This window comes from Caretta caretta, chromosome 10, assembly GCF_965140235.1.
Source record: "Caretta caretta isolate rCarCar2 chromosome 10, rCarCar1.hap1, whole genome shotgun sequence".
NCBI classification, from domain to species: Eukaryota; Metazoa; Chordata; order Testudines; family Cheloniidae; genus Caretta; species Caretta caretta.
The window spans coordinates 23,730,533-23,752,584 of record NC_134215.1 but is presented as its reverse complement, the minus strand read 5'-3'; the positions used below and the strand labels follow the sequence as shown (position 1 = coordinate 23,752,584).

The 22,052-nt window shown below is 42.0% G+C and overlaps 1 protein-coding gene across 3 annotated transcripts in view; it reads left to right on the top strand.

The window, feature by feature from the left end:
• Positions 1 to 21,476, top strand: part of CIITA (class II major histocompatibility complex transactivator) — a 70,058-nt gene extending 48,582 nt beyond the window's left edge. For all 3 annotated transcript variants that reach the window (XM_075132778.1, XM_075132777.1, XM_048867441.2), the window contains exons 11-22: positions 3,656 to 3,763; positions 4,390 to 4,461; positions 4,789 to 6,499; positions 6,604 to 6,777; positions 8,243 to 8,314; positions 9,977 to 10,057; positions 11,486 to 11,578; positions 12,260 to 12,343; positions 13,200 to 13,283; positions 14,525 to 14,608; positions 17,018 to 17,113; positions 18,665 to 21,476. In XM_075132778.1, the coding sequence (XP_074988879.1) occupies positions 3,656 to 3,763; positions 4,390 to 4,461; positions 4,789 to 6,499; positions 6,604 to 6,777; positions 8,243 to 8,314; positions 9,977 to 10,057; positions 11,486 to 11,578; positions 12,260 to 12,343; positions 13,200 to 13,283; positions 14,525 to 14,608; positions 17,018 to 17,093 (2,639 nt within the window). In that variant the 3' untranslated portion in view covers positions 17,094 to 17,113; positions 18,665 to 21,476. The remainder of the gene's footprint in view (positions 1 to 3,655; positions 3,764 to 4,389; positions 4,462 to 4,788; positions 6,500 to 6,603; positions 6,778 to 8,242; positions 8,315 to 9,976; positions 10,058 to 11,485; positions 11,579 to 12,259; positions 12,344 to 13,199; positions 13,284 to 14,524; positions 14,609 to 17,017; positions 17,114 to 18,664) is intronic.
• The last annotated feature ends 576 nt before the right edge of the window (positions 21,477 to 22,052 follow it).

The window sequence follows — 22,052 nt, the reverse complement described above, 5'->3', positions numbered from 1 at the left end:
TTTACTTCCAGGCTTTGATGCCTACAGGGTATCTCCATTGTTGACTGCTGCTATTGCTGCTTAGTTACAGTAGGTGTGGTTGCCCCCTAGTGGCTATTTATACAGCTAAAAGCACCAAAGAGAAAGGTGAAATTTTTGAAGGTGACCCAGTGGATGGATCCCTAAATACCCTCAGGTTTCTGTAGGAGAAATTGTAAAGGTTACACACAAATTTTTGCAGGCTCACCAATTGCACTCACTCATTTTTGTTAATTTACACAGCACATCAAAATACATCGGGCATTTTCCATCCTAAAATGAGTCCTTGCCTTGAGCTTACAGTCCAACTGGAAAACAGGCAGACCCAGGAGCAGAGAAGGAGGCAGCATGACAACTATTTATTTGCTTTCCCTCAATTTTCCATTTTGCTATTAACTTTTGCCTTATTTGCCTTATTACCACTTAATCCTTCTCTATCTGCCTGGCTATAGACTCCCTTTGATTTTCCATTCTCTCATTTTTATTTATTAACTCCTGATCAGTCCTCTAACCCCTCCCATTCACTTACTGCCTCCTTCCAACCTTTCCCATAATTGTGTTTAATCCATTCCTGCATTCAGTACCTACTTACCACCTAATCTTCATAGAATCATAGAATATCAGGGTTGGAAGGGACCTCAGGAGGTCATCTAGTCCAACCCCCTGCTCAAAGCAGGACCGATGCCCAATTAAATCATCCCAGCCAGGGCTTTGTCAAGCCTGACCTTAAAAGCTTCTAAGGAAGGAGATTCCAACACCTCCCAAGGTAACGCATTCCAGTGTTTCACCACCCTCCTAGTGAAAAAGTTTTTCCTAATATCCCAACCTAAATCTCCCACACTGCAACTTGAGACCATTACTCCTTGTTCTGTCATCTGCTACCACTGAAAACAGTCTAGATCCATCATCTTTGGAACCCCCCTTCAGTTAGTTGAAAGCAGCTATCAAATCCCCCCTCCTTCTTCTCTTCCGTAGACTAAACATCCCCAGTTCCCTCAGCCTCTCCTCATAACTCATGTGTTCCAGTCCCCTAATCATTTTTGTTACCCTCCACTGGACTCTTTCCAATTTTTCCACATCCTTCTTGTAGTGTGGGGCCCAAAACTGGACACAGTACTCCAGATGAGGCCTCAGCAATGTCGAATAGAGGGGAACGATCACATCCCTCGATCTGCTGGCAATGCCCCTACTTATACATCCCAAAATGCCATTGGCCTTCTTGGCAACAAGGGCACACTGTTGACTCATATCCAGCTTCTCGTCCACTGTAACCCCTAGGTCCTTTTCTGCAGAACTGCTGCTGAGCCATTCGGTCCCTAGTCTGTAGCGGTGCATTGGATTCTTCTGTCCTAAGTGCAGGACTCTGCACTTGTCCTTGTTGAACTTCATCAGATTTCTTTTGGCCCAATCTTCCAATTTGTCTAGGTCCCTCTGTATCCTATCCCTACCCTCCAGCGTATTTACCTCTCTTCCCAGTTTAGTGTCATCTGCAAACTTGCTGTGGGTGCAATCTACACCATCCTCCAGATCATTTATGAAGATATTGAACAAAACCGGCCCCAGGACCGACACTTGGGGCACTCCACTTGATACCAGCTGCCAACTAGACATGGAGCCATTGATCACTACCCGTTGAGCCCGACAATCTAGCCAGCTTTCTATCCACCTTCTAGTCCATTAATCCAGCCCATACTTCTTTAACTTGCTGGCAAGAATACTGTGGGAGACCGTGTCAAAAGCTTTGCTAAAGTCAAGGAACAACACGTCCACTGCTTTCCCTTCATCCACAGAGCCAGTTATCTCGTCATATAAGGCAATTAGATTAGTCAGGCATGACTTGCCCTTGGTGAATCCATGCTGACTGTTCCTGATCACTTTCCTCTCCTCTAAGTGCTTCAGAATTGATTCCTTGAGGACCTGCTCCATGATTTTTCCAGGGACTGAGGTGAGGCTGACTGGCCTGTAGTTCCCAGGATCCTCCTTCTTCCCTTTTTTAAAGATGGGCACTATATTAGAAGATTACAATCTTCTGCTTTACCCTTTCCTAGTCAGCCACCACATCTCCCTTCAACAGTGAACTCCATTCCCCTGAAGAAAATTGAGCTAAGTGAAGTTGTCTGGAGGCAGTGAAGGTGTTTCCTTGTGCGGCTGCCATACTTCCTTGTCTCCTGGAAAGCAAAGCCCATTAATAGGCTACTCCAGGAGGTGCTGGTGGGGTTTCTACTCTGTAAAGTCCAAAGGAGCAGCTGCTAGTTTACCCCACTGTCCAGATGATGCAGCTAGAGTTCCTGGCTCCCAATAGAAGATCTGCAGCCTCGTATAGTTTTCCAAAGACTCATAGATGATAAGGCTAGAAGTGACCATTGTTGTCATTTAGTCTGACATCCTGTATAACACAGGCCAGAGGACTTCCCTAAATTAATTCCTGTTTGAACTGGGGCAGATCTTTTAAAAAAACCATCCAGTTTTGATTTTAAAATGGCCAGTGACGGGGAAGTGGTTCCAATGGTTAATTACCTTCATTGTTAATTTGTGCCTTATTTCCAGTCTGAATTTGTCTAGCTCCAATTGTCAGCCATTGGATCTTGTTATACCTTTGTCTGCCAAATTGAAGAGCCCTCTGTTAAGAAATGTCTGCTCTCCATGAAGGTACTTATAGACTATGATCAAATAACCCCTTCCCTGTCTCTTTGTTAAGGTAATTAGATTGAGGTTACTCCTCAGAAGCAAAGGTAGGACTTACTCTCACACGACTCACATTAATGAACTGTTTGTGCGCGTCAGCAGGGCCCATGCAGATAGTTAGTGCACATCAGGCTTCTGCGGGTTAGAGTCATATCCCAGCATGCCACAAATTACATGTTTGTGTTGACAAGCCCTAAGGGTGATGTCAAAGAAAAGAGTCTGGCAGATGAGCTGGTAACTGTGGCAAACTCAGACTGATATTAGGGGTTCAACTCCGTTAGCTCCCGTAGGAAGACACCACCTCCCGTTGGGTCTGAGTTTGTCCTAGATGTCTATTTATGACCTCTGGGCAGAACTTCTGACACTGAGATGAAAAGGCCTTCTGAGCCTTTACCAAAGCCCATGGTTAATGTGTATTCCAGAGAAGATGTTTCTTACCATATTGTATAATGCCTCTGCTGAAAAGGGATCCATGGGAAAAGGTCTCTTGAGCTGTCCCATCGAACAGGAAATTACTGAATATTCTTAAATCCTTTTAAAATGTAACCTTTACATGTCTTTATTAGGGATTGTCTTTTCCCAAATGTAAGCTATTTCTAGGCAGTGACTCATCTGAGAGGAATTTCTGTCCCACTCAGCTGTGTTCAATGTGACATCACAACTCAGAAAACATTGTAAGAAAGTATTGCAATCCTTGGATGTACTCCTGGAATTTCCATCTGTTTTAATGGAGGCTACAGTGTGCCTTTAGAGGCAGCATTTGACTCCCTGAATGGATAGTTTGTTTAATCATGTTGAAAGAGTTTCTCAGATTTTTTGACTTAACTAAAATTATGCTGTGGACAGAGTCCTCCTTAGTATTTTGTCTGCTAACTCTTTGCTGTCATTAAGAGATAATACTGATAACAGTTTCATTAACTGTATAAATAACTTGTCAAATGCATTATTTCAGCTCAAGTGGACTTGGCTGTCCAAAGCATTTTGGGGTCTCCTGACAAAAACCCCTCCATGGGCCCATTTGCTTATATGCCAGAGACTGCAGCTGTGACTGATCATACAGGTAGATACTACCCTATTTAAAAACCCCTATATGCTGACTTTACAATTATAATACTTTGTATGTATGACATAATGCAGAGTGACTCCCCCAACTGAGTTTTCCCAGGGATGTTACCTGTATATAATGCTCACCCTACATACCTAGCTACTCAGCTCTAACTAAAATTGTGTGATTACGCTGAAGCTATTCCTTTTGATTACATAAATAAGTCTTAAATGTGAACATGAATCAAGCCAAAATGCTAATATTTGAAAGGGACAGTGGGTCTCATGAATAGAGCTGTAATTTTTCTCCATGGCATTGCTCCATGTAGGGTATCAGAACAGTCATGTTCTTCTGTAACATTGTAATAGCTACAATAATTAACCTTGCGAAATGATGAATACTGACTGAAGCGTCTGCTTTATCTGCAGGGTTTTCTTGACTTTTGTCTGTCATAAGTTAACATGATTTGTGTGCATTTTTATCACTGAAATAGACAAATATTTCCACCTTAAGTTAGGACATCAATTGTTATGTAGCAAGGTTCTACCCCATTTAACTAGTCACATTGCTGAAATTGGAAAAGTTCAATCAGTGAATGTTTAAGAGTCTGTTTCTCAAATTGATTACTTGTTTTCCTGCAGATGAAGAAGAAATGTCCAATGAGAGATCACAGATTCCTGTTGTTCCTTCTGAACAAATTCTCAAAAGACCAAGTGAGTTTCAGTCCCCTTTAACCTTAAATTGCTTTGCAAATTCTGTGGAAAACCAAAAGATCAGTTTTTGCTCTAGAATAAGTTGTCTGTTGTGGGGAAAATGTTTTGTACAACCGTTGTGGAGCTGTTCAAAACTTTCTGAGTGGAATTCAATCATTGCTATATTTTAGGAACTAAATGTTTTCTGAAAACTGCCAGGGGCCAGAATGTTGGTGCATTTAAAGAGCATTATAATTTACATATTTAAAACATCTAAAAGTTATGTTGAGTCCATATTTCCTTTCAAATACTTGATTCTTCAGCTCACTTGTGCTTTTGTTTTTCTAGAGCCAGTGGATGCTTTCTGCACATCACTTAAGGATTATTTCCAAGATGTGTGCAAGTTCATGGCCATGGACCGTGAAGTAACCCTTGATCACCTTTACATTGATGGGGCTCTCATGCAAGGTCAAACTGAAACAAAGAGTGGGAAAAATATCATCAAGGTGATGGAGAAGGAGCTGGTAATATACAATTTAGAAGAGAAGGAAAAAGCAGCTATAGAAAGAAGCCAAATATTTCAAGTCCTGGGAGGGAAAGAACTAGAGACGAAAGTCGTTGTGGTGTTGGGAAAGGCAGGAATGGGTAAAAGCATTCTTGTTCAAAAGATCTGCCAAGACTGGTCCAATGGAAAGTTTTCTCAGTTTGAATTTGTCTTTTGGTTTGAGTGTAGACGGCTGAGCCTGCCTGAAAAGCAATACAGCTTGAAGGACCTGCTTCTTGAGCTCTTTGTCAAACCTCGAGAGGGAAGCAACGAAGTCTTTGAGTACATACTGCAAAATCCCGATAAAGTCCTCCTCATCTTCGATGGTTTCGAAGAGTTGCAGGATCATGATGGCTTTACACATTACTCAGACTGCCAGTCGTACAAGGAGCTGTACAGCATCAGAGAGCTATTTGCAGGGCTCTTCCAGAAGAAGATACTCAGTGGCTGTACTTTATTGCTAACAGCAAGACCCAAAGACAAATTTAATCAGTATTTATCCAAAGTGGACAAGATTATCGAAATGATAGGGTTCTCTCCACAACAGGTAGAATCATATATAGCCAGATATTTTGAAGGGCTACCATACAGTGATGATGCAGTGAAATTAATCACAGATTGTCAATATCTGTTCAGTCACTGCTACAGCCCTGTCATGTGTAGATTCATTTGTTTTCTCTGCGAAATGATGTTTGAAATGGGAGACAAAGACCTGCCTTCAACACTTACCAGCCTCTTTGTAAAATACCTTCAGCAAAAGCTGATACCTACACAAACAGATGTGACAGCCATAGGAAATCAACAGCACATTACCAGGCTAGCTCAGTTAGCCTGGTATCTTGGAGAAAAGAATCAAAATGCCCTGAAGAGCAGTCTTTTTCCCTCTAAAGAAGTTAAGGAGTTTGCTCTGAAATATGGCTTAGTACTGCCATTTACATTCCCAAAACATTCGGGAAACAGGGAGGAAGAATTTGGGAGTGTGTTCTCAGATTTTGTTATCCAAAATTTTTTGAGTGCACTTCATCTGGTGCTCACAGAAGAGATCAAGGATAAAAGCCTCACAAAGTACCTCTCACTACCAGCCAGGAAGAAAAAGCCTCATAATTGGTTAGACTTGGTGCCTCGATTCTTGCCTGGGTTATTGTATCTCCAGCATGATCCATACCTCTGTTCTCTTTCAGATGAGCATGTAATGAAAATCATAACCAAGAAGCAGAAGACACTCTTAAAATATATTAAAAAAATACAGATAAGTGATCTCTATCCAGAAAAACTACTTGAGCTGCTCCACTGTGTTTATGAAACACAGGACAGCTATCTTTTGCAGCATGTGGCTTTAAGGCTCAAGGCTGAACTTTCTTTTCTGGGCACTCTTCTTACACCCCCTGATGTCTATGTGCTGCATTTTATTTTAAAAAGATCCCCAAAGGAGTTTTCCTTGGATTTGAGGAACAGTGGCATTAACCTACAAGGGCTGAAACACCTGGTTGGCCTAAAGAGTGTGACATCATTTAGGTTAGTTATTTCTTGTTGGTAATTGTGTCATGAGCATTATAGTGGGACAGACCTTTTCATGCAAGGGCAGGGACTCAATAAACTTGTGTTTTGACACTTTACAGGGCCTCCCTTAGTGATACAGTCAGGCTGTGGGAGTCCTTAGAGCAAACAAAGGAATATGAGCTGCTGAAGATTTCAGTTGAGAAATTTGGTATTGATCCCTTTAAGGCAGAAACTATGAAGGACATCAGTGACCTGTCTGACCTTGTACGGGTACAAGAGAAAATGATCCGCTGGTAAGATCCTATCAGAATTAATGACGTATTTACACTTCAGTGCTTATAAATTATGAAAGGCCCTGGTTTAGTAACAGTCCAAGAGAGTGAAGTCCTCCATTTGGAAATGCAGGAAATGCTCTGTTGCCCCACCCATGTTTTTCTGCTGTAATACATTGTGAAAGTTTGGAGGTGGGGGGTGAGGGTCCCGCTCAATCTCTGTACTGAAATGCCCACAAAGAAGACAGTTGGCAATTTGATTATTTTAGTTCAGGCCTTTTACCTATAATTTTTTAAATCCCTTATCTTCTAATCCCTTTTAATTATATATCCCACATTGTCAGTGTGGCTCTGCCCTGTAGTGGCTAGAGTCTGCTATTGGCTGTGAGCTAAGAGCCAGTCTTTTATCTCCGACAGTAAAGGCTTGTACTTTCAGAGGCAGAGGTCCTGGGTTCAGTCCCTTCAGGTGATCCAGCCGGAAGGCTAATTACAATTTCAAGCATGCACAATCAAAGCAGTTACTGGAAGTCACTGTTCTGATCTTGTATTTTGTGAATGTTGTGTGTTCCATCTGTTTGTTGTTTGTTATATGATTACAGGGGTTCATTCAAGCAGAGATTAACTGCACGTAGGCAGGAGAGAGGACATTAGCTCCAGATAGCCCCAACTTCCTGACACTGCAGATGTTACTCACTTTGAAGTTTTACCTCTGGCTATGCTGAACTCAACCACCTAGCTTGGCCCTGGAGGAGTGGGTGGTTTGGTGTCCTACTTTGTAACCCCAGAGTGATCCAAGTGAGAAAAACTGGAACTAAGACCTTTAGGCAGACACTGCTGCAGAGCACACTGGACTCCAGTCCCCTGAGGCAAAGCGGTCAGGGGAAAGATAGACCTATCTAAGCCTTTATGCACACAGACTGTCTATACCAGGGATCGGCAACCTTTGGCACACAGACCATCAGGGAAATCGCTGGCAGGCCGGGACTGTTTGTTTACTTGCAGCATCCGCAGGTTCGGCCGATTGCAGCTCCCACTGGCCGCGGTCCACCGTTCCAGGCCAATGGTGGCCGCTGGAAGCGGCAGCCAGCACATCCCTCGGCCCACGCCACTTCCCGCAGCTCCCATTAGCCCGGAACAGCGAACTGTGGCCAGTGGGAGCTGCAATCGGCTGAACCTGCAGACGATGCAGGTAAACAAACCATCCCAGGATTAAACAACCACCAGCGGATTTTCCTGACAGGCCACGTGCCAAAGGTTGCCAATCCCTGATCTATACTGTAGTTTTAAAAATACTTTTTCTGCTATATTTTATTTTCTTCCTCCTGTTAAGATCAAACAATACTCTGTTTTGAAAATGCTATTTCTAATAAACCTTTATAGCAAATAACCTGGCTCTGCACAAAGTATTCTTTGTGAAACAATGGGTTTTTTTAGTTATTAAAAACTGTTTCTAATAGATACAATTATTCCATTATGGTTTATTTAGCATGGAAGATGCATTTGGCTGCAATATTAATGAAATTCCTGCTATCAAAAACCTCAGAAAACTAGAATTTGCGTAAGTAACACCCCTCCCCATTTGCTAAAATACTTCTGAAGTTTATAAGATTCTAAAAATAATCATTTATGTTATCTAAAGTTTGTTACAGTAAGTTTATGGTAAAAATATGAAGTAAACCCCATTTTAGCTGTATTTTGCTGATCTAAACTAGAATTATTAATTTATGGGCAAAACCCAGAAACTCCTAGTGCCATACCCTCAACTGTTGTAAATCAACATATCTCCATTGACTTTAACAGAGCTATGCTGTTATACAGCAGTTGAGGATCTTGTTCCTTCAGCTGTAAAATACACTGAAGATATTTCCCTCATTATTAACAATGTCACTTTTCATTTCTCATTCATGCTAAATTTCGATGATGTAATCCAATGGCTGACAAACAAATGAGGTCCCTTTCCATTCACATTAAGCCAGCTGAGCTGCATCATTACTCAGTGTCTATGTTTTGTGTCTATGTCATGTTTTGGCCATGATCCAATCACTTGGGAAAAGATTCCTGCACGAAACTGCTCTACTTTCCCATCTAAGTCTCTTGACATGAATGAGTGTCTGTGCTAAGCCGTCTGTTCTAGCTGATTATGTCATGTAGGTGACAGCAAATACTGGGCGTCAGTGTATATCTGCTGACTAAAAACTACTTGCTTCCCTCTTTCTGAGAAACGAATAGGAAGAAATAATGTTGAATTGGAAGGAAGGATTAATTTATGCACACTTAAACATCCAGTGGGAATCACTGTTATGGCATTCGCTCCACGGCGCTTACATCCAAATATTTGTTTTTAATGTAATTGGGGGCCGATTTCTCCTCTCAGTTGCACCAGTGCGACACTACTGTACTAGATAATATAGCCTCCAGTTCAGAAAAACTACTTCAGAGGGGATTGTACCAGTGTAATGGAGAATGTGTGACCACATCCTCCACTCCCTGCTGCCTACATAGAATTTAAAGTTAAGTCTAGCAGCTTTCTCTTTGCTTGGCCCCACCTCTGAATTCTCAGTATTTTCTCTCCCCATTTCCTCTCCTTTTCTTTCCCCAAACTTGTCTGTATTCTGGGTCCAAATCTAGATGTCCTTACTCAGCTGAATTCCCACTGAAATCAATGAGTTTGGTGTGAACAAGGACTGATTAAAAACCAAGGGTCAATTCTGTTGTTAAGTTGGTGTAAATCTGGAGTAAGAACATTTAAAGTCAATGGATTTACTCAGTTTACACTGGTGTAAGATGAACTGGAATGTGACCTGTTGATTGAAATGGGAGTTAAGTGCAGCCAGTGGTAGAATTTTCTTTTAAGAAGAGGGGAGACAAAAATAACCTTGATCAGGTTTAAAATACTTAAAATGAGAGAAATCTGAAATAGCAGGAAATACCCAGCAAGGTGAGATCAGATATGAATGAAAAGCATGTTTGAAAGAAAAATGAGGGAGAGGAACATGTGTGCAAAACTTCCCCTGTGTGAACCTCTGCTATATTTGACCTAATGTTGTAGGGCCATATTATGCAGCTGCTAAAGCAGAGTTAGAGGCAGTAAAGAGTTTTGCTTAAATACAATTGCAGAATCTTGTCTGTGGTATGGAAAAATGGATGTTGGTAACAAAACCAAAACCACATGTTGTGCTGTTTATGTACTGTGAAATGACCATAGTTTTTTTCCTTGCAGGCTGGGTGCAGCCTGCGGCCTTCAGGGATTCTTAAAGCTTGTTGAAATTCTTGCAGCATTCCCATCTCTTCAGCATTTAGAGTGAGTGATATTTTTTCCCCAACTGTCCATGGAAAGTGGTGGGTGGAACTTAACAGTAAACAGCCTCCAGGATCCTGCCTTACTGGCTCAGGTCATTATCCCATTATGTCCCAGATCCTGCCTTATCAATGGTCAATCTCTGATGCTTCAGGGAAAGGCCAGCACAATTCAAAGGGGCTCCTGCTCCATGGCTCCCAGTGTGGCCTATAAGATTAGGAGGAGATTAAGATTGGCCTCAAATCCAGATTCCTAAAATTAGGGTGGCCATATTTTCCCAAAGGGAAAATGGGACACCTCACAGGGCCAGCCAAAAGCCACTCTCTCCTCCCTGCATATGGGGCAGTCCGAGCCCCCCTGCTGTCTGCCTGTGTGGGGCCAGCCCAAGGCCCGCCACTCCCTTCCACTCATGGGGTCAGCCTGAGACATCCCTGAGCTTCCCACCCACGTGGGGCCAGCCCAAGGTCCCCTCATCCCCCAGCACCTGGGGCCAGCCTGAGCCTACCCTGCCACCCACCCACATGGGGGCCTCCCAAGGCCCCCTTCTCCACCCCTGGTGCATGGGGCCAACCCAATACCCCCTGCCGCCCACCCATGTGGGGCCAGCCAGGACAGAGCTGCTCTTGAGCCCTCCCTCCTGCATAGGGCTGGCCTGACATTGCCACGTGCTCCCCCTGCAAGTTCTTCCACCTCCTGCTAGGGGTCGCACCACCACTTTTTTGGCAAAACTCTGCATTTGTCCTGTTTGCCAAAAAAGTCAGGACGGCCAGGACAGGACTTAAAAAAGGGACTGTCACGGCCAAAATGGGACATATGGTCACCCTACCTAAAATCCCTTCCACCTGAGGGAAGTGCAGTGAGAAGATGTTCAGTTTTTCTCCTCCCTAATCCAGGAGGGGAAGCAGTGGAGATGATTGTTATCGCATCTTTTTTTTTTTCTGTACATGTAGGGAGGAAATGCAGTTGGGACGCAACTATTTCATAACTGGTTTAACAACGTTCATTTTGTAGTGTAAGTGGGGCATTAAGTGCTGCTGTTTGCATATCAAAGGAAGTGGGTCATGCAGTTCTACTCTTCTTTAAAATCTTCTTAGGCTCAGAGTTTGAAAAGCAACGAGAGCTGCTTATTTGAAAAGCTCGAATACGCAAGATTGCTCTTACCCAGGGCTTAAATTCTTATAGAGTATTTCCCGCAGCGTGCTCCTCCCCCCTCCCCCCAACATGTTATAAAAACTCCAGAGGGTTTGAAAATATTTACCAGGCCTCCACTCCAGACAGCTCTGGCTGAATTTAAGTCCTGCACTTACCTGATTGCCTGGGTCCATTATAAAGAAATAGCCTCTCAAATTTATGAGCAGATATCTTAGATGGTCAATGGACAGAAAATAGTTAAAAGGAAACCTAGTAATGTCTTGCTTTGTGGTCCTGCAGCTTGGATGCGCTGAGTGAAAATGAAATAGGAGATGAAGGAACAAAAAGCCTCTGTGAAGTATTGTCTGAGCTGACATCACTGGAAACATTGAAGTAAGTTGCAAGGTTAACAGTGCCAACTTCTGGGAGCCAGGAAGGAGAAATAGGTTAATTCTATGGCACTCAGAGTTGGGATTGTGCTTTGGGGCTTCCTAATTCCACTTCAAGGCAAGCAGTTAATTTTTCCCAAGGTTGCCTTATTCATAGTACATCAATTTTTTTACAAGAACTACAGAGAAATATATAAAATGCTAAGTAAATAGTAAGAGAAATTTCTTAATGTCTGATCCTGCCATTGCTCCAGATGTGAAATACCCATTGGAGTCAGTGGTGACTTTGAGTGTGGATGGATGGCAGGGTCTAGCCTAATGAGCAATATATATATATATTGTTCGTTTAGATACATTAGACACTGAAAAATCACCAAGAGGTTTTCAAATAGGATTTTGTTTTTCAAATAGGATTAAATCCTCTATCTGGTTTATCTGTTTTCAAAAGAAATATTGGTTACTTCCCTCAGAACTGCTCCACATTGACCCAATCTTCTCTGGTATAATCTGGAAGGACAACATTATCTCAAACGATTCTGGGATGGGAAAATGGTGGTTATAGGGTCACATTCTCATGTTGCATCTCAGTGTCAAATTTATAGAGCAACATGGAAAAAAATTACCCAACATTGTGATGTCCTGGTTGTATTAAACTCTATTAACAAGAACATCTTATTTGTAATAGTTTATCACAGAACAAGATAACAGATTTGGGGGCAGAGCAACTAGCCACTGCTCTTCCTTCCTTATCCTCGTTAAAGACACTGAGGTGAGTGTTTGTATTCTATTCTATTGCCTTGTATAAAGTGTCCCTGTGCCTTAGTTCAGAAGATAATGACTATACTTGGAATGAATAATGCCCACATACTGTAATGAGTTCACTATGGGCTTGGTGCTTCAGGCCTTATTCATATGGTTAGTCCCACTGAAAGTAGTGGGACTGCTCCTTTGAGTAAGGGCTCCAGGATTGAGGCCTCTGTCTTGATAGTTCCTATACACCAGCAGCACCGGATCTTATTTATTTGGGAGAAGATAAATGTAAAATTTAATCTGATATGGAGATACAATAGTTCCGCACATGGAACTGCTATCCAGGACCCCAATCCTGTGACAAGTTTTGCAGGGGTCTACTCGGCAGAATCAAGGTCTAGACTACACCCAACAGTCTGGGACTTGACTCAGGGTATATGGTTCATCTAGCCCAGTATCCTTCCTGACATGGGCCAGAATTAAGTGCTTCAGAGGAAAGCACAATAAACCCTACAGTTCAATTATGGAATAACTTGCTTCTAAGGGAAGCTTCTTCCTAACCCTTGTGCCCTGAAGCATAAAGATTTAGCCTCTGCAGGTTTTTAAATCATATCTAATATAGCCAAAGTTGTTCTCATTGTCCATTTAATGTCTAATCCTATTTTTGATTTGTGTTTGTAAACTGAACAAGGGGAATACCTGACTCTCAATAGGACTGTAATTTGATATTTAAAATATCTTGAAACCACAATCTACAGAATGGTTGCAAATTAATAAGAATTAATCATACCCTAATGTCTGGAATTCTTTTCTTTAACTACTAGTGAACATTTTGCTTTATTTAATGGTGATCCTGCTGTCTGTGTTTTCTGCAGTTTGTACAATAACTACATTTGTGATGCTGGAGCGGAAAATATTGCAAGAATACTTCCTGCAATGGCATCTTTAAGGGTGTTACAGTAAGTAGGAAATCTTCAAAGAGGATAAAGGGGGGACAAAAGCTTGCTTAGATACTATAAAATCTTATCTTGAAGATTAATATTTTATTGCTGTTACCTTCAGCTGAGGAGTTTCAAATGCTTGAAAACTGGGAATTTGCACCCCTGTGTTCATAGGAATGGGGAGAAGAGGGGAAGGAGAGAATTTGAGGGAGAATAACTTGGGAAAGCTTTGTGGTGACAGGTTGGGATAGGAAGAGGAAACACAGGGGGCAATGAATACGACATAAGCTTGGAGGGATGGTTATAAGATGGAGCCTAATAAAACATTAGTATTCATGGTTAAGCCTGAAAGACAATTCTGCTCCCCCTTTCAAAACATAAACAATTCTTACCCACTACAAACAGTGATAGCCACAGGATTTTGAGAGGGCCAGTGAGTAGGGCGACCAGATGTCCCGATTTTATAGGGACAGTCCCCATTTTGGGGTCTTTTTCTTATATAGGCTCTTATTACCCCCACCCCCATCCTGATTTTTCACATTTGCTGTCTGATCACCCTACCAGTGAGATTCTTAGGGGCACTTACAGGCTTATCTGACTCATTTGTTTTATTTAAAAAAAAAGAGCAGGAAAGCTAGATACCTTCCCCAGTTTCCTCAGACAGGAGAAATGTGTGTGTGCTGGGTCCAGGTGTAGTTACCAGCAATTAGAAAGATTTTAGGGACAGTTCCAGATATAACTGTATGTCTGGGAGCCACTAAACTACACAGAGTCTGAAGGGATTTGTGGTAACTTCTAGCAATTTATAGCACTTCAGATGCTTTATAATTAACTGTATAGCATGTCACAGTTAGTCTTGCCAGTACTAGACTCCTAAAATCAGGAGGAAAGGAAGCTGGTGGGATGAAGGTGGAATGGAGGTGGGGGTGGGAGTGGGATTTTCCAGGCCCCACAACTCAACTTTGGACGGGAGAACATTTATCAGAGTACAAGATTGAGTTTGGGATGGGAGAAAAGTGGTAGAGGAAGGTGGAATATTAGGAGTATGGAGAACTTGGGTGGGCTGAAGGGATGATTGCTCAGGAGATCGGCTGTCTTAATCAAGGACCAGATGGCCACCTGAGTTTTCCTTTGAGGACTAATTGTATTTTTTTTTTAATTAATCCCCATATCTCCTTTTATCTCAAGCATGATGTTTGATTACTGTGATGGTTAGTGTGTCCTAGACTAACAGCCAGAAAATGTGTTTTTGCCTTCAGTGTTCAGTGTAACAAGATAACTGATGCCGGAGCCCAGAAGCTGACTGATAGCCTCAGAAAATGCCCCCACATCAAGAGTGTGGCGTAAGTCTCTGGACTGTGTCATTGTAGCTTAGATCTATAAACTGGGTTGTGATTTGTTCTGATGCTGGTCAGTGGATTCACCATATTTGCAACAGGAACCAAAAATATCACTAGTCCAAAAGTAGCAACTGACTGGACAGAAATGTCTTCACTGCACTTGGTTGGTTCTAACCCCTTCTGTGACAACAAGGGGTAGGCTGTGCCATTTACGCAGCCGGCATAGAGCTTTCCACCATGCAGCTTGCTCCCCACAATGTACCTGGCTTGCTGTGTGGGCTGGGAGGGGGGAGATGTGACCCACCTCCTGCCTAATGGGGCCACTCTGCATTCTAGGGTTCTTCCCAACCAAAAGGACGCAATGGGAGGCTGATGTTCCACAGTCACAGTCTGGCCCCCAGTGTTTGTACATGGGAACGTACCTTAAAAAGCCAACAGCGAGCGTTAGCACTATAATCTGAGAGGCTAAATACCATTGTTTGGTAATGACAGCATAGTTCAATTAAAACATTTTGATAGTGGTGATTTCATATGAAGTGTAACTGTCAGGGGAAGTGTGTGAGGACAGTAAACCTTTACTTTTCCATTTGGGAATTGCATGCCACCGGTGTTGGAAAGTAAAGATTTACTGTCCTCACACACTTCCCCTCGACAGCCTGTTATGCTTCATATGAAATCCTCACTATTAAAATGTTTTATTTGAACTCTGCTATCAAGTCAAACAATGGCATTTAGTTTCGTTTTCCTTTGTGTGGCACTGACTGGATTTACATTTCTATACTCACTTCCAGAGCTCAAATACCAGGCTTAAAAAACATTGCAAATAGCATTTAGTTCACAGGCCCCAAGAAAACTGTGCTAATGCCAGTCTGACACAGCCTTCATCTTCTAGGGGCTGTAAACAAAACAAAGCAATGAAACTTTTGTTAAAAGTGCAGTGTCTGATGCTGAAATGTCTAGTCGAAGCCTGCATTTTAAAATGCACTGCCGAGGGTGTTGGGCTATGGCATTAACTTACTTGGGCACCTATCCTACATCAGGTTTCAGAGTAGCAGCTGTCTTAGTCTGTAACCGCAAAAAGAAAAGGAGTACTTGTGGAACCTTAGAGACTAACCAATTTATTTGAGCATAAGCTTTCTTGAGCTACAGCTCACTTCATCGGATGCATCAGGGATTGTAGTCACATAACTAACTTTAAACTGGCCTTTGCTACAGCACTAACAAATGGACTTACCATTAATTTAATCTTAAACAAATCTGCCCTTATAATAGCTAGAGAAGGGATATTAACCTGGATCCAAACACTCCTATCTGGGGAAATGCATGTCTGTAACTGAACATTGTGGCTCAGGTCCATTTCTGATAACAGCATTCAAGCTAAGGTTTGTTCACACTAAAAATACATGCTTTCTAAAGTAAAAGCTACAGTATAGGACAACTCTCAAGACAGTTATGAGACCCACTAGCCTTGTCACTGCCCTTTTTATGATGGGTTTCTAGTGCCCTCCTCCCTATGTCCTATCTCCACTCAGGATCCCCACAGGCTCACCAGAACAGGGAGCAATTAACTCTGGACTAGTGCTTTTGAATGTAATGGGGATTTATAAAATTCATACTTGGGATGAAATCAGATTCTATAGAAATTGTACTAAACTCCTGTACAAATATAGAAAGCACTTTCCGCTAAACCATTTGGTAGAATTCTATAGCAGGGATGTAGTTGTCTGGTCAATTCTATAAACAGGAACTCAAAGCAAACAGTTGAAAAGTTACCATTTTCAGATGTACTCTAGCCTTTTCCTTTCACCTTCTTCTGTGCTTTTATGGCATGTTGTATGCTCCTTCTCACTGGCTGCAGTCTCCCGCCTCTCCCCTAACAATGGTGGGGGAGAGCTGTTAACTAAGGGGTAGAATTAGAAAGTAAGCCAGTTGTGGCTTGCCCGTTGCATTGTGTTCTAGCTAACTTTGCATATGTTAATACTTCACATTACATCAACTTTTTGTGGCGTGTGAGGCTGCCAGTTCTGAAAGGCAGGCAGATGGGCAACCCCTTTTGGTGGCTGACCAATGCTCTGGGGGAGCAGAGCTGTCACTTCTGACAAACCCTCTGGATCAGGGTTTTTGGTGGGAACTCAGTACTGCTCCCAAAGAGGTGAATGTAACTCATTCTATGACCTGAGCCACAAAGGACTCTCTAAGTGCATGATTTTCCCTTCCTCTCTTTCTTCCACCGAAAAGAATACAGTAAGTCCATTTGTGGTCATTAGAACAAAAGGAGGGAGGGATGAAATGTAACAACTTCAAATATATTTGAAAATGAAAGGCAGCTGTTGCAGAGAAATAGCAATGGAAGTTTGCAAGTTAAAAATTCTGCTAATCTTTTGTTTTCCTTTTCAATTCACTGTCTCTTAGGATGTGGAATCCTACTATTCCCTATGGAGTTCTTGAGCATCTTCAACAGCTAGATTCTAGAATCAGTTTGCTGTAGAATCAGCTGATCCTGAGAAGGTAGCTGAACTATTTTATTTTTTTTAACCCTGTAATCTGGACACTCTGTCTGGGGAGTTGGTTATTAAGAGGCTCATCGTGTGGGGACAGGGACATTGCTGGGTTACAACAATTCGGGCCCTGAGGGGCAAGAGTCCTTTTTGATGAGGGTGGGAAAAGGCAATGTTTTAAGGGAGTACTGTCAGTTTTCATGGAGTCCTAGAGACATGGGGAAAGGGATCAGCTTTAATGCCAAGATCCTTGTTCTCTCCAGTGAACCCAAGGGAAGCCCTGCTGTGGGGGGAAAAAAACAAAAACCAAATGATAGGAAAGCCAGTAAGTGGCCGGTAGTCACTATGGATCTTACAAAGTTTGAGAGAAGAGTCTGTCAACATGTAAAGATTTGAGCTATCTCTTGTTATGCCTTGGGAAAAAAGTGACTACATTTGAAATCAGCACTCACATGGTTGCCAAGCCCCACCTCCATGATGGGGTCTAGTTAGAGATTCTGGAAGATCTTCTGAACACCATGCAACACATGCACTGTCCTGCTGCTCTGCTCCACCAAGAGGTTTTCACCAACGCACACGCTCCCAGGATTTGCTCCAAAAACACAATGGGTATTCCCCAAATCCTTACACAGGCAAAGTTGCTTCTTAGGCAAAGTCGTCACTGATTCCTCCCATTTGGTTTGAGGTGAGAATTTCAGGATTAAGCCCACTGTGTAGTGTATTCTTTCAAATGTTGCCTTACAAAGTGGGATCTTCGCCACAGATTGACAGCCTAAATTTTCCAGTTCTACAAACATGTTTAGAAAAAATGTTCACAGTATTTTCTAGTGTTTCCTTTCATGCTTAGATAAAAAGCAGAGGATATAGAGTAGGAAGGCACAGTGGTTTGGAAAGGGGGGGGGGGAGTGATTTGAGAAGAAACGACTTGATCATATCTAGTTATTCCCTTTTTCCCTTCTCCAATTAGTTTGTGGCTGGGAGGCAATATGGATTCAGGCTGTAAATCTTAATCCTAGGTGGTTTCTATGAAAGTATCCAGAGGGCATCTCTGATACTGTGCTGCTATTCTATACAGTTAACGCTTTACTTGACATCATGCTGCAGGAAGCATATATACTGTTAGCCAAGCATGATATATTCAGAATCTTCCACTCACCCTCCTGAGTTACCAGACCTGCTCAGAGCACAAAATCTTTATGCATTCTGGTCATTGAATGGCCCTCTTTTCTCTCCATTGCATTTTATTATTAGATACTGTGTCTTTTAGTTTTTTCAGAGACTGTAAATCAAGACTCTGGCTCTGAAGTGTAAAGCAGTTTGCAGATTCTGATTCCACAGTTTGTTTGCCCAGTTCCCTGGCAATAAATTTGCAAGCCATTTTAAAACTGTGTGAGCCTGATTCCGATCTCGCATACACTGAATTAAATCAGAATTATAACCCTACTGACGGCAGTGTCACAAACACCAGTGTGAGCAAGATAGCTTTGATTTCATGCTGATGATAATTGGTGATGAAGCTGAAGGGCACAGAACTAATATTGTGCTTTCATTATTTTCACAGGTAATGTTAAGAAGAGGTAAAGGCATTACTGAATTTTCCCATCTTATTTGCTGCTTTATGAATGAGGAATAAAACTAGCAACTACGCTAGCTTTCCTCAGAGCTACAGAATGGAAAATTATATTGGAGCTTCTGAGGACCATTGAAAACAGTAGACAATGAGGTCCAAATGCTTGTAGTTAAGCAGGTTCATTCAAATGCTGTTCAAATGGACTGATTCTGCTCCCGTTAAACAAGCCATTAAGAGTTATGTAGGATGAAGCTTCACGGATGTAAAGAAGATCATGCTACAGCCATCACTGTTAAAAATAAACAGGGGGTGTTTCCATCATATAAAACTGTATAATAACCACACTTCCCACACAGCGTGAAGGAATTAAGTCTATGGGAATGGTGAACTATAGCTGTGGATAAGGTGATTCTTTTTGTGATGCCCACTGTATCTGAAACTGCAGCTGGCATGCTGAGTTTGAACTACCAAAGTCCAGTGTTGGAGTTTGTCACCTTGTAAACACTAGGGTTTAGAACATGAGCAAGATAGCTCAGCCTAAAGATGGAAGCATACTGACATAGAGGCATGAAAATCCCGGCATATTTACCCAATCCTATGAATTTACAGGTGGCAGCGTTTTTGTCAGCTGTTACACTAATCACATCTGGAGTGATAATGTTGCTTTCTTATGGTGTTTCGCCAAATCTGTTGTTCATTATTGTTGATGGAGAGCCCTTTAAATAAGATGACAGAAGGGAAAAAAATTACAGGGAAAGGTGAAATTACAGGTAGAAAATGTGAATGACTTTTAACAAAACAGCTTCACAAAAATCCACATACATTTAAATAGGTTCAATCTGCTGCACAGAAATCCTGAAAAATGACTTGTGGAAATATGCAAACAGATTTTTAACTGGTCTTGAATGAGATCTGAAAACTGACATATCTGAATGAATGGAACTGACTATGGGGAAGCTATAGAAAAACCTGAGGGCCCAAATTATTAACACAAAATACATGTCAAACTACACACAATGCTTTTGTGAAGCAAAAGATTTGAAATTGAAAGTTTTGATTTTGAAAACAAATATGTATTCTCTGTCCTATTCATGTTCAGGAATTGGATTCAGAGTTCTGAGATCTCTCACTTACCCTTCCCAACATGATAGTAATAACAGACTGTTCAACAATCACAACTTCAATATGAAATCACAACTTCACATTGTTTCATGGACCACATTTACAGAGTCTCAAAGAACAAGGCGTGCTAGACAAGTCAATTTCAGTGTATCAGCACATGTTTAGCTGCTAGCCTCTGTATTTAGTTATCAAAATTCTGATCCTACTGAATTGAGTGGCGAGATGTTGATTTCCCGTTTATTTCAGTTTGCCCCTATGATATTGGAGGGATTTTATGGTTTTCTAGAGACACAGTGTCAGGACAAGCATAATGATTTCCTGTGCAAAGAGGGACTGGAAATGGGAAAAATTAGATTAAATGGGAGAAGCTGGAGATGCCTTTACATACTCCAAAAATTGTAAGGCTAGATTCTTGCACCTCATTCTGGTGTTGCAAAGTAGCTCAAAGCTAGCTCAACCAGCTGCTGAAAACTAGCTCAATCAACTACTTGAAAATTTCCCCTTGGTAAGAGGAAACCCAGAATGGCATAGAGACTCCACCATCTCCCTCGGGTATAGAGACCAAAGTACAGCTGCATTCCAGCTATTCCTGGCTGCTGGAACAGCCCTTGGAGGTCAAAGGCAGCCTGGGGTAGCTTACTCTAGTTTAATCTGATGACCAGTCCTTTGCAGACCCTAAATTCTAGGACAGGTCCTGGTGACTGCACATAGTTACCCATCGGGGCTAATGTTTCTCATTGGAATAGCTTTCCCACACTGTCACACATTGGTTGGCTCATACCAGCCACGTGCAAAACACTTGAGGCAATGCATCTTCCTGTTGACCTTGAAAGGTTAGTGAGACTGTCATCTGGTCATGAGCAACCACAAAACCCTGGTCTCTGCCGACTTTTGAAACACATTCATATGTTCTCATTCCTTTGCCTAAAGGCAGCCCACCTTGAGATGAGCCTTCATGTTCTTTCAAACAACTTATATCTTTCTGCTGACATTTCTCTGTTTCCAGAATCTCTTCAGAGGGGATGAAGAGAGGACCAAATAAAGAAAAGGGGTAAGGGATGATTGAACCAGCCTAAAAAAAAAGGGATGGAGGGTGGGATAAGACCAGCTAAATGGAGGTAATGGTGAGAGGGAGACAGGACTGGCGGGAGATGGAATCCAGGCGATTGGAAAAGGAGCCAATTTCTTTATTTTGTGCCAGGCTTTTTAATACCTGGTAGGACAGGGGAAAAACTCTCTGTGGGGGGGAAAAAAAACAAAACCCATCCCTGCTGCCCTTCCCCATTTCATCTTCATGAATGGTTTTATAGTCTTGGGCCAACTCCTGTGTGTTAAATTCCCACCAATATCCGCAGAAGTTCTGGACTGCACATTGGTGGCAGCCCTATGAGTTGTCTTTTCTTAACTAAGTTGTGGCATGGGACAATGGATGCTATTTTAGGGCCATGTTTTGCAACTGCTCCTCACAGAAAGTTATGGCAAGATCTTAGTCAACAGTTAGTGAGATAACTGAATGTTACGGAGATTTTACACTGGATTGTATAAAACGTTTCTTAGCTGCACTGGTATGTTCCTTTAACGAGTCTGAGTCATGTAAAGATAATGTATAGTTTGTATAAACTCACGTTTTGTTTGTAAACTTTTTAAAATGTAATAAAATTACACATTCTTTTTCCAGTAACTCTTTCATTTGCTAAATAGTTTTGATGTTCTGTTTAAAAGTTACTCAATTAGCTGTTGATTCCCAGTTGTAATGTCAGGCTCAGGACTTCCATCGCCTCAGCCAATGGAAAGCTGAGCAATGGCTAAAGTCCTTTAAAGATCTGGGTCTAAATCCACTGTAGGGAACAATCACGAACTGGCAAAAGGCTGGACGAGATAAGCTAATAGGTTTTCCCCTGGCTTTACCATCAATGAAACACTCACCCAGAGACTGCATCTTAAAGTGGTGTCAGGGTTATCTGCCAAGAATGGGGTCAAGAAGCATGGACCCGTCTTTGGTGTTCCATGAAAATACATTTCTTAGATGTATGGCCATCGGCTTTTTGTGACTGCTGGAACCTTTGTGGTAAGTAGGAGGTACATAAGCAGCAGATACATCATTCTCAAACCTAACAAAAGATTGAACTGATTCAATACTTTCTGTGTTTAGACTGCCATTGAATGGACATTTGAGCTAGAGCTCAGCAATTCTAAAATGTGGCCCCCTTTATATCAGTGCCTACATACAGAGTAGTTGCCTAAATCGAGGTCTCCA